Raw genomic sequence first — 13,136 nt, 5'->3', positions numbered from 1 at the left:
CTGCAGTAATTTGGTAGGAACCAGTTCATTTTCTGTCGGAATCGAGAAAGTTTCTCTCGTTCCAAACAGGTATTAACTATGTTTTTTTTTTCCTTTCCATAGCTACATGGAAAGGTTTGATGCCCTCTCAATCAAGGTGGGGGGTTAATTGGGTTACTAAATTATTGACATCTCTGAGATGAAATGTGTGATTCTTTTAAACTCTGATATGTATGGTTGGTCAGAGCTCCCAACATGTGTCGAAAAGATTATGAGGTAAGCATATTTGTTTTTCTATTAATAATTGCTGTGCGTCGTCAAATTCGTGGATTACCAGTTACCACATTCATTTCGTGTACGTGGTCAATGAGGAAGCTGCTTGCTCCATGGTCTAAGTAAATTTTAGCAATACATGAGTAGTGCTTTTCTTTTTTTTTCCTTAGATATTACGAGCTTATTTGTCTCCAATGGCTGCAGTCACTTTGCTTTCTTTAGAACCAGACGGTATGCACTCCGGTTCCTCATTTTCATTAGTTAGGAAAAAAAACAACAAAAAAAAAGACCGCAGAAGCAATTTGAGCAGTTTAGTAATTACATATCGATAGGTTCATTGACCACCATAAGATGTATTCTGGTCCATTGAGTGGATATCCCCTTTCATGTTTTTACATCCAAAATACTTCCTCCATTTCAAAATATAGAAACTTTTAGCGTAGAATATAGCAACTTCTTCACTTACTTCCTCGTTTTAACAAATCAATCACCGTGAAGAACTTTAGAAATCCCTATACTTTTGAACGGAGGAAATGCAATACAAGTAGATAAGATTATGAAAAGAAAATTGACCGTGAAGTATATAATGACATTAGAAAGCAGTCAAGAAAACATGAATTTGAGTATGCACAGTCGATTTGCACATATCAGTTACATAGATTCGATGAACTCCTATAAAACTGATCACATAACATGCATAAAGAGATTGAACACCACAAGTCCATTTGGTGGAAACCTCATTATAGCAAATAATAGAATTTATTTATCGGAAAAGACTATAGAGATGGAGAAGCTATCTCGACCACCTCGAACCCATGACTTGGTCACTTACCTTTATGGAGATAAAGTAAACAACAATGAGTTGTGGTGAGATCTTTCTCTGTTAAAAAACGAAACGAACATTTTTTTTTCTTCCAAGACTCAGGGGATCTTAAATTCAAAAATTTTAGTTGATGTAGTCTCTGAAGCCCGTGCCATATCTCATGAGTCATTACATGACAAAATATGAACGAGTACCTTTACAGTGGAAAAAAAATCATAGTAGAAAAAATTAGTGCAAATAGATATGATCTATTGCCTAAGAAAAGATAAATGGTCTAGATTGATTCTACTACCAGTAGAAAACATTGCAAAAACATCTTATATGAACTACCATGCTTGCACACTAATTCCACATATGCCCAACCCAATTTTGAGGACCAGAGCATAGTTGCAAACTAATTAAAGGATGTGGAGAGCATTTTTTTTTGGTGGAAAAAGGGGAAGTTTGTCCGGTAGATGCTCCTCTTTCCTCATCCTCTCCTTTCATGCTACCTTCACTACACTTTTCACCTAATCAAGAATTGCATCAGCATGCATATAGACATATGCCTACCCTATCAATGCAAGCCTAGAATTGAAGATGCCATGCATATGTTTGTCACCAAAGGGACCAGCTAGCTAGCCTTTTTTTTCCCCTTGCTTAGCCCCCACAAAGACATTCTAATTGCTGCCTGCCTACCCACTTAACCAGGTAGTACTACTACTAATTCTGCATCTGCATGCATGCCATGATCTCAATTTAAGCCAGCTATTAGTGGCTTTACAGGAGGATTATGGAGTGTGGATGATGATCATTAAGGGGGGGTTGCATTAATTCCTTCATGTGTGTGTGTGAGGCGGCGTTGTTCAATGGGGAGTGATGATTGTGTCTTCTTGTTGCATGTTGGATCATTTATCTGTGTAAGAGGTTTTGATGGATGTGCTGTACTCAATCATGAAAAGTGGGTTTTCATGTCTGGATCTTTCTTGACCAAATGTGCACATTCTATGAAAAAATTCTGAGAAAAAAAAACACCATAACTTAATTTAAGCTTCTTGTTTGTATAGAGTTTTAAACAACAGTCAGTTCATCAAATTGTTAAAGTAATGAAGAACTGAGAAAACTACTCACATTTCACCGTCCTCTTGTGAACAACAGAATTTCTGTCACACGCAATTGCCGTGCACTGATCTTATACACTGTCTGAAACATCCAGTCTCTCTAGGTAGAAATTTTCCTGAAGAAATTGGCAGGTTCAGACACTGTCAGTCATCCAACCCTTGATATCATTCGACCACTGGAGCCTTCTGAACTCTGAACTCTGAATCGATCGACCGGCGACTCAAACAGTAGCGAGAAGATGCAGCAAAGACTCTTTGAAACTTGTGAGAAAGAGAGATAATCGACGAGAAAGAGAGCGAGGAGGAGGCTACTAGCTGGGCCTGAACTGAACTGAACTGAAGAAGCTAAAGCAAAGCATTCGATCAGATCTCACTGCATTTCACTGTACTCAATGCATGCATGTGTCACGCGACTGCAAAGCAAATCCTCTTCGAAACCCTTTTCCAGTTCCTGACCGGCGATCGAGGCCGATCTCTCGAGTAAAAGACAGACGCAAAAAAAGAGCAAATTCCTTTGCCGATCGACAAGACGTTTCATTTCACCTGCAACAACGCTTGTTTTTTTTTTTACTAGTGGTTTTTACTCTGAACTTGCACTGTATAATCCAAAGAACAGGGTTGGCAGTGCGTCCATCATTCGGTCTCTCTTTCTTCAGGATCAGAGGTTCAGGCATATGCATGGTTGGTTAGCTAACGCATAGATGATATGATACAAATGCAATCGATCGTGTATCACATAAAGGAGTATGTTCTGTTCTTGTGAGGAAGAAAGGGAGGACAAAAGAAGGTCAAATTTGAAGCAGGGGTGCAGGGAATCTTAGGCACTTTCCATAATGAAAATAACAGCCAAGTACTTCCTGATATTCCCATTATCTTAAAAAAAACTTCCTGATAAAATAAATATATGTGAGGTAAAGGTAGTCACCAGAAGCTCTTTGAGGGTCACTCTACCAACCAACTTGTAGAGTAACCACCAGAGCTGTCGACGAGGCAAGCTCAAGTGAAGTTCTACCCAGGCTCGAGCCGAGTCTATTCCACCTTCGAGCTTTTAATCAAGCCCGATCAAACTCGAGCTCAGCTACCAACCTCAGCCATAAATAGTATATATAGCATATTTCTTTTGTTCTAAAATACAGCTATCTACTTCGTCACACTCATAAAAGAGTAGAAAAATAACTAAGATAGATATATGATACTAACACATGCTAATTTATTGGGTAGGTAGATACTAATGTATATTTGTCTATTAGTTTATAAAATCAACAAGGTGAAGAAAAAATAAAAGCTATACAAAGTCAAACTTATTAGAAGCTTAAGGTCGGCTTGGCAAGGCTCGAGCTTTGTCTTGGGCTTGACTCATTTGGAGTTTGAGCCTAGCTTAAAATCAAGACGAGGATGAGCCAAGCTCGAACTGCTCTCTAGCCTCAATCATTTATGACAGCCCTACCATTAACCAAGTGAACAAGATGATATACACCAATCAAACTGATTTTGTTAGCTTCCAATTAAGAATATGAGCAAATTGCTGGGGCTTGTCTCAACTCTTTTTTTTAAAAAAAAACGATATACGGTAGGAGGACTGCCGGTTATATTAGAAAGAATAAAAACAAAGAAGAGTTCTTTACACTACACTAGAACAAAAAAACAAAGAAATGAAAAGGAGCGACTAGGATAGAAGAGGTGACATATAACATTAGGGAGGTTTGAAGGCAAAATTTCGTAGATCTATGTCTTCTTGAATTTGGCCAGGTACTTCATTAGCTTCTCTTGATGATTGTTGGAAAATTCTCGTGTTTCTTTCATTCCAAATGTGCCACCAGGAAGTGATTAGGCGATCTTAGAGTGTTGTTGCCTTGCAGTTATCGACGAGTAAAGGTAAGTGAGCCATTCTGGTATCAATTGTTTAGTGGAAGCGTTTGAAAAACCCAAGTATGCTGATGCGGAATTCCAAACTTGCCTTGTGAAGGGGCAATCCCAAAACAGGTTATCAGTGTCTTTAAAAGCGCTTTCGCATAAGGAGCAAATCCAATAGCATGGCCAATGCCTGATTAGGAGGTTTTCTGCTGTGAGTGCTTTCTGGCGAAGAATCAACCAACCGTGAAAATGTTGCTTGGGTTGTGCATCTGAGGACCATATGATTTTGAAGGAGAAGTTTGTTGCTGATCCCAGAAATTGCACACGGTAAGCACTCTCAAGTAAATAGAAGAAGTTTGGTTTTAATTTATATTCCAAAATAGAATCCCTAATTCACTATTATTCTAAAATAAAATTATAGTAAAATGTAAAGATGTGACAATGCCAAATATGTACATCAAGATTCCTTACAAAAAATATAGTCTATAAATATCCAAAATTAGGATTAGAAATGTTAACATAAGATAAGAATCCAGACAGAATGACATCCAAGAATAGGTTTGATTTGGAAACTGAACACAATTAAATTCAGATATATCTTATTCCGATGCACATTTCATAGTAAAGTCCACAATTCGAAATAACATATTGGAAATAACTAGTAAAAATATTATGAGAAGAATCTATTCCAAACATGGATACTACCCAAGAGAGAAACTAAAAGTTTAATAAAACTAGCAATTGGATTGCAAGTTTCAAAGTAAAATATACACATATTACGATTTGGAATATAAATAGAAAAATATTAAAGAAAAAGTCAATGTCAAGCATGAACATTTAGAATTTGGAATAAAAAAAGAACAATATTCTATTTTGGTTGAAATCTAAATTTAAAAGTTAATATATTTGAGAGGGAAAAATGCATTGCTATTGAAAGGATGATAATATTGTGCCACCCATTAGAGTTAATGATAATGATAATGAGTGTGACTCTTTGCAATGTTGAGAACATCATATAAGATGCCTGGTAATGAAAGAAGCTTGATGTATAAAAGAGTGTGTTTTTTTATTGAAAACAGGCTATGAACTACCAAATACGATCAGGGCAGTGTGGTATCTTTATTAAGGGAAGAACATCACCAGAGATGGTGAGAGATCACCACAACTAATAGATATGGAAGTAAAAGCATTGGGTTAGCTGAATTGTACAAGGGGGGAGGGGAGGGGGGCATCAAGAATGAGAGAAGTTGAACAATCAACGCAAAAATAGATGAAATCATGAAAGACCTACATTGATTCTAACCAGTAGAGACCAAGTAAAAATTGTCAAAAAACAATTGTCACTATCAAACTTTGTCGTCAACCCAAGTGGTATTGAGCATAGAATTATCAAAATTTGGCAAGGCTAATTGGGACTTAAACGCCAAATTGAGTTACACAAAAGCCCATGAAAGCAATGCAACGCTCTGTCTCATCGTGAAATCCAGTGTTAATTAGATGGACTTGGCTCTTTTGCTTAAGCCTGCAAAGAATAAATACTATTCTTTCGGATCATAAATATTTGATACTTAGAACAGGATTAGTGAACTTTGACATCAATAATTGCTTAAGATGCTTAATTTAAAAGGAAAGAATGGTGTGTGTAGATTTGCCTTGAAAATACTGAGACCAAAGATAATAAAGCATTCATCATTCTATATTACCATCGGTTAAGGTGCTACGTCGCTTCGTGTTCCGTGGATTGCATCAAGTTTTAAATATTACATGTAGTTGGACCAATATAAATTAATCTTGGTTGGTTGCATGCAGGGCATCCAATGATACTCATTTACTTTTGGCACAAATAAATAAAGATGCACTTGTTAAAGATTGATCATTTTGGGAGGATCTTAAAAACCTTATGTGATGATTAAACGGAGTATGTATCATACTATCATAAACTTATCAGATTTTATAAATTCATTCTTATATAAATTGATAATCGAAGTTTTTTATTATGACCTTAGGATTACTCTCTCGGCTTAACCTTTTGGAGGGAAGTCGAAGTTTTTTATTATGACCTGAGGATTACTCTATCGGCTTAACCTTTTGGAGAGAAGAAAAAGCAGAATTTATTTACTCCTGCACTAGCTTACTACGAGAGCATATGAATGGGATTTGCAGGGCGTGACTGCATCATTACCGCCACATGCAAATGTACGCTCCCGTGTTCTATTCTACTTAAATTAACGCGAGATCGATCGCTGCATCTGCATATGCAGATTACGCCGTTGAAAACAGCATCCATCCATGCACATAATTTAATCCAAAATCTTGATAATTCCCCACAGCTTATTCCTTTGCTCTGAATCCACACAAAGCTTTCACTGACACAGGACGGGAGCAGCATCAGCTCAAAAAAAAAAAAGGAGAAAAAAAAAGAGAAAGGAGAATTAAAGAAAGAAGCAGTGCTCACAACATTCTGGACAGCCTGAGATACACCCGGGCCCACACCAGCCGCTCCTCGATCAAAGAGCTTCAGAAAAAAAAAAGGCCGGCCTCTTGTAGAACAGCAACAGTAACACAGAGCATGATTACCAGTAGCTAAGCAAGCCAATTAAAAGAGATTATCTTTTGTTTTTGGTTAGAAGAAAAGGGCGCTCCTGAGATCCTAACTAAGTGGTAAAAAGCTGAGGGCAGTAACTAAATAAGCTTTGATACTACACACTGCAGCAAAGCATGCAGAGATCTCTGACAGTCTGAAAATGGGAATGAAATCTGAGAGAGGCATGCGTGTATTGTAACTGTATACAGCAAGTCAGCAGCTGCTGTTCTTGACTCTGTACCGAGGTTCAGTTCAGAGATGGTGTTCCTCTCTATTCAAGAAGAAAATAAAGTTCGGCACGAAAAACAAACAAATCATTAACATATAATTAATTAAGCTCTAATTATTATAAATTTGCAAAATAAATTTATCTAATATTCTAAAGCAACTTCTATAGAGGAAATTTTCATACAAAGTACATCATTTAGCAGTTTGAAAAATGTGCTAATGAAAATCGAGATAAAATCTATATCTTCGTTAGAAAAGAAGACTGTTGGATTATTCCAGAATCCAGAGCTATGATCACGAGCTCAGGCACAGAGATTTCTCTGCAACTCTTCTTCTTCTGATGAACAGGCAAGGCAGCACATGCAGAAGCGCTGCCAAAACTTATTCAAAATTAAAGCAGCACCACTCACAAAAATGTCTCAAAAACTGCTTGAGCCCTGTGGTTGTGTTGGCAACAGTTTCAGAGCCAGCAAAGGTGGTGTTCTTGTTCCAAACTTGTACTCCGGACATATCATATGATGGTCCAAAACACATTTTTCAAATCTCACCTGCACTTTAAAATTTAGTGCAAGTTCCCGGGGTCGCGCTAAAGTTGGCTGCTATTCATTTCAGAATTTTTTTCTTTAAAGAAAAGAGAGCATTTGTTGCTAGAAAAGTGGCATGTTGGCAAGGAAGGAGATGGTGAGAAACAAAAATTCTTGCCTGCAAACAAATCCCATAGAAGCCTTTTTGGCATGTAAAAACAAGCTTAGGAGTAGCATTGCTAAGGTCCTAGGAAGCAGTGAAAGCAAGGACATGGAGGACCACCATACATACAGTACAGAGACCACAAGTCTACTGACCTAATAGCAAGGACCAAGCAGCAGCAGCAGCAGCAGAAGAAGAAGAAGCAAGAACAGTGTGGTTGAGTAGCTATTTAGGAGGAACAAGCAGGCATGCTCCTGCAAAACCCAATGTACTGAAGGAAAGAGGTAAAAGGAGATGGGGGGAGATGAAAAGAAGAGAAGGATGAGAGGAAAAAAAAATCAAAAAGGGAGGCCCAAACCCAACCCAAAGCAACCTGCTGGCCCCCTTGTTGAGACTTGAACTTGAGAGCATTGTTTGCTTTTGCACCACCACCACCACTCCTCCAATGAGAACACCCACAGTCTGAAGATTGACCAGATTTAAAATTGTCAGGAATAGAAGATTAACTGAGTTGGGCTGGTTGTTTAGATTAAGTACTAGTATTGCTTAATGCATTGAAAAAAGATTGTCAGATTTAAAATTGTCAGGCAGAGGAGATTTTTTTGGTCGTGCTGGTTGTTTAGGTTAAGTAATACTCTCTCCGTTATAAAATATAGTAACCTAGAATCAGATTAGACACATCGTATTACTATTAATCGTATTATAATGTGTTGGATCCAGTGTTAGGTTACTATATTTTAGGACTTTGGGAGTATTTGCTTAACAAAAGATTACCTTAAGCAGTACTGCCCTAATGCATCAAAGCATGGAACTTGGTTAGTAGTTGTGTTAATGAAATTCTCCCTCTTGTCAGGAATGTGAAAATTTCTACTAGAAGCCTTTTGAGTGTAGTCTGAGCATTCCAATTTAGTGCATCTCCTAGTTCACACATTACAGGGCGCTCAGATTTGAAGAGAAATGCACGTAGGTAGACATGCTTTGCATTTGCTTGCAAAAGAAAAAAAGTCTACTACCAACCTGTTCATCATGGCCCGACTCCATTCATGTCAATCTCAGCATATCTTTTTTTTTTCTTTTTTGAGAACAATCTTAGCATATCTCATCAGTCAAAGAAGAACACCACATCAGTACAAGCAGTAGCACATACACAGATGCAGAAAATACTCGAGAGGGGGGGGGGGGGGGGGTGTATGGGCCTTTGCCATACACGCTCTACCAACCTGTATGATGTTGTACAAGTATACATGTAAACTGCTTTACAGTAAAGCCATTGTACTACATGTCTTTTCCTTTGCAAAAAAAAAAAAAATTCTTGTACAAGGAGGAGTACTCAATTGCAGTGAGCAATTGAGCCCAAGCAAGGCAGTAGCAGTAGCAATCCATTGCCATGGCCGGCCACTTGGGGTTGGGCAGGGTGCCCCTTTCCCAAAAGCTACTCCTCTCCTCTCCTCTCAATTCTCAAGTAGTAGTAAATTATAATAATTGTTCTTGTATCTCACTCACTCACTCAATTGCCTCATGCTGCAAAGCCTCATGCTTTGTCGGCCCGGCCCCCCTAGCTTAAGCTTAGCTTAGCTTGCTAGTTAACTCTCTCATCATCTTGATTTCGATCTCTCTCTCTCTCCTGATTAGCCATGAGCAAGATGATGATCACCAGCTGGTGCTAGCTAGTGCTAGTGCCAGTGTCCAGTGGTGGTATATAGCTGCTGCCGTTGTGAGTCTTAGCTTCGCCTTGGTCGCCGAGACCTTTGCTTAGACGGCGGTTTTCCCAGCTACTTCACTCCAGATTGGTTGCTTGCTTGCTTTCTGCGTCGTCGTCTTCGTCTTCTTCTTCATTGGGCGAAGCAGAGATTGCTACAAGAAGAAGCACTCAGAGTGTCAGTGAGTGTGTACTCCGAGCTCGAGGGAGGGAGCCTGCCGATCGATGTATTCATCTTGGCGCGAGAGCGGCATCGTCAGCGAGAGGAGGAGGAAGAAGAAGCTCCACTGCTGCTGATGGCGTCATCAGCTGCCTCGTCGCTGCTTGTGGCGGTGGTGGTGCTGGTTCTTGTTGCTGCTGCGGAGGCGGCGGCGGCGAACGAGACGTCGTCGTCGGCGACGGCGGCGCTGCGGGCGGGGCGGGAGCTGCGGAGGTACAGGAGGGTGCAGGCGCTGCTGCGGCGGGTGAACAAGCCGGCGGTGCGGACGATCGAGAGCCCCGACGGCGACCTCATCGACTGCGTGGCGGCGCACCTGCAGCCGGCGTTCGACCACCCGAGGCTGCGCGGGCAGAGGCCGCTGCGGGGCCCGCCGGAGAGGCCGAGGGGGTGGCGGCCGCGGCCGGGGCCGAACGACACGGCGGCGGGCGACGCCGGCGTCCAGCTGTGGGCGTCGTCCGCCGGCGGCGCGTCGTGCCCGGAGGGGTCGGTGCCCATCAGGCGCACCACGGAGGCCGACGTCCTCCGCGCCAGCTCCGTCAGGAGGTTCGGCCGCGCGCCCACGGCGAGGGTTCGCCGCGACTCCGTCTCCGGCGGCCACGAGGTCAGCATTTCTTCGACAACAACAACAAAAAAAAGAAAAATCCATTTCTTCGATTTATTTCACTTCATGGCGGCATTGCATTATTTCATAGTTAATTCATACTTCTACTACTCTTTCTCTCTGTTCTTGAACCATTTCGATTTTGAAAAGAGGGAGAAAAAGAATCCATTCTTCCAATCTTTCCTCTCGTTCAGCCATTATCTACATGGCATTGCATCATTTCCTAGTACTTAATAGCTCTCTGTTCTTGAATCATTTCAATTTTGATATGAAAATAAAGTTGTTCAAAATTCCAAAACCAGTTTCATTTATTTTCAATTCGAATTTTTCCTCCTTTCAAATAGCGCTCGAAATACATATGCACTGCATATCTCCGATTGGTACCAGAGTTTGTTTTTGTCCCCTTTTTTTTCTCTCTTTCTGTATATCTGAGCAGCTGACGACAAATAGACTAGCTGAAAGTGTCACGTCATATGGCTGAGAATATATATAAAAAAAAACGTACAATCTACACCGATGACGATACCCGCCGCAAGGACATTCAGATTTCAGAGTCAGGCAGTGACCAGTTTTTAACCTCACCGATTTTGACCCTATTCGGTTGACTGCTTTTGTCGCCATTGCTGCATCAGCATTGATCCCAAATAGGAGTATACTACTATCTCATTTCTCTATCCATCCCAGCTGCCTGCTTGACTGCAATTAACTGCAGATTAATTTTAGATGGGTTATTAAGTGCATTGATTAACTGAAATTAAGTTGGGGGTGTGGCAGCACGCGGTGGGGTACGTGGCCGGGGAGGAGTACTACGGGGCGAAGGCGAGCATCAACGTGTGGGCGCCCAAGGTGAGCACGCCGGAGGAGTTCAGCCTCTCGCAGATCTGGGTCATCGCCGGCTCTTTCGGCAACGACCTCAACACCATCGAGGCCGGCTGGCAGGTCCACATCTCTCCCATCTCCAATTCCCCACTGTTACCTTCTCTGTTCGAAACATAAACCAGGATACGGCACATCTTATTACTATAAATCTGGATAAAGAGTTGTTCCGATTCGTAATATTAAATATGTCAAAACTCGTCTTAGATTTATTTGTTATGAGATGGAGGGAGTGCTTCCTTCCATTTTCATGACAGAACCAAGGAGCTCACTAGTACGTACTAGCTGACATTCGCTTGTTTCTCTGACAGGTGAGCCCCCAGCTGTACGGGGACAACTCTCCCAGGTTCTTCACCTACTGGACGGTAAAACACTCATTTTCTTTTTTCGTCGCATTCGAATCTTCTTATTTAAATAGGCTTTGATACGATATTGAATTATGAGCAGACGGACGCGTACCAGACGACGGGGTGCTACAACCTGCTCTGCTCGGGGTTCGTCCAGACGAACAGCAGGATCGCAATGGGGGCGGCCATCTCGCCGACGTCCGGCTACAAGGGCGGCCAGTTCGACATCAGCTTGCTCGTCTGGAAGGTAAACTAATCAAAATCTAACCGCATATCCAAATTTAATCCTCTACTACTACTAGTTAGCAATTAACTTCCTCTGCGTTTTCCATCGTATGCCTTATTGAAGTCTCTGAGCCGTGCTTGGTGTTCATCCACCAACCTGAAATAACTGACGCTATAGCGCTCTTGGCTCTTGACCGGCATCTGCATCTGCTGCTCCATCCAGGACAGCAGCACGCATTGCTCATCATTGCACTGTCAGTCTGACACTTTAAAGCAGCATAGTATGCATCGCCTTTTCCTCTCGCTTCAGTTGTAGTTTAACAGTGGCATCTTTGTATTGAACCTTAGAAGAAGGTGTAGGAGTAGCTAGAGGAGTTCTTCACAGCTTTTGGAACGAAGCAGATGCTACTAGGAGTAGCATTTATTAAGAGTAACAAAATAGTTGGGCATCCTATGTGGACATATATGTACACTCTTGGATAGTCACGGTCATAGATAGAGTAGTACTGTCGATTGGGCCTGAAAACATGATATGCATGTTAGCATGTACCAGGACCAGCTGCAGGGGACATCAGCAAACCATCGTCCTTTTAACCCTCACCGTCCCAATTCCCTCATTTCACTAGTGCCAAATGTGAATGAGTAGAAACTGTAGTAGAAGAAAGGTATAACCGGTTCGTCAACTTTATTGAATTGATCGGTACATACAACTTAATTTTTAATAAACAAAGAGAAATAACGGATTTTCCGTGAACTGTTAACGAATATTATACCATTTGACACTAAACGAATTGGTCAGTGTATACAACTTAGTTTTTAACAACAAATACAGATGACTGATTTCTCGTGAAAATGATAGACGACGAACTGGCCGGTGCATACAACTTAATTAAAAACGATGGCGAAAAAATGTATTTCGCAGGATCCGAACCACGGGAACTGGTGGCTGGAGTTCGGGAATGGGGAGCTGGTGGGGTACTGGCCGTCGTTCCTGTTCAGCCACCTGGCGTCGCACGCGAGCATGGTGCAGTTCGGCGGCGAGGTGGTGAACACGAGGGCCGACGGCGGCGCGCACACGGCGACGCAGATGGGGAGCGGGCACTTCGCCGGCGAGGGGTTCGGCGGCGCCTCCTACTTCCGCAACCTGGAGGTGGTGGACTGGGACAACAGCCTTGTCCCCCTCGCCGCCGGCTTCCACGTCACCGCCGACCACCCCGACTGCTACGACATCCAGGGCGGCGTTAACGCCGTTTGGGGCAACTACTTCTACTACGGCGGCCCCGGCAAGAACGTCAAGTGCACCTAGCCATGCTGATAGATTTCTTCTTCTTCTTCAATTCTTCTTCTTTTTTTTAAAAAAAAATATGGATCTGGTGGTCTTTTTTTTTTTAGTTTTTACCAAAGGTTGGTTTCTCAAAAGGGAGAATGGTGGTTTCTTTTTTGATTTTTGATGATGATCTGAAATGTTGAGGTGATGAGGTGCCGATTGAGGCCAAAGGATGTAAGGCTAGCAAAGGTTGATCAGCTAGTTTGTGGGTTGTACAAGTGTTGTAGTCCTCAACAATGTAGTCAAATTGGTAGTATATACAAGCATTGTCAATTTTATAAGCGGCTCTTTCCCTCCTTTGAGTTAAGTCTCT

At 41.6% G+C, this 13,136-nt stretch overlaps 1 protein-coding gene across 1 annotated transcript; it reads left to right on the top strand.

Moving 5' to 3' along the window:
• Nucleotides 1–9,394: 9,394 nt before the first annotated feature.
• LOC127760534 (uncharacterized) lies at nt 9,395–13,104 on the top strand. Its single transcript, XM_052284816.1, has 5 exons — nt 9,395–10,048; nt 10,823–10,987; nt 11,236–11,289; nt 11,372–11,518; nt 12,419–13,104. The coding sequence occupies exons 1-5, from the start codon at nt 9,524–9,526 to the stop codon at nt 12,800–12,802; spliced, it is 1,275 nt and encodes a 424-aa protein (XP_052140776.1). The 5' UTR covers nt 9,395–9,523; the 3' UTR covers nt 12,803–13,104.
• Nucleotides 13,105–13,136: the final 32 nt, after the last annotated feature.

This window comes from Oryza glaberrima, chromosome 1 (assembly GCF_000147395.1).
Source record: "Oryza glaberrima chromosome 1, OglaRS2, whole genome shotgun sequence".
Classification (NCBI taxonomy): domain Eukaryota; kingdom Viridiplantae; phylum Streptophyta; class Magnoliopsida; order Poales; family Poaceae; genus Oryza; species Oryza glaberrima.
Note: the sequence above shows the minus strand (reverse complement) of the source record. Positions and strands in the feature narration are given on the sequence as shown.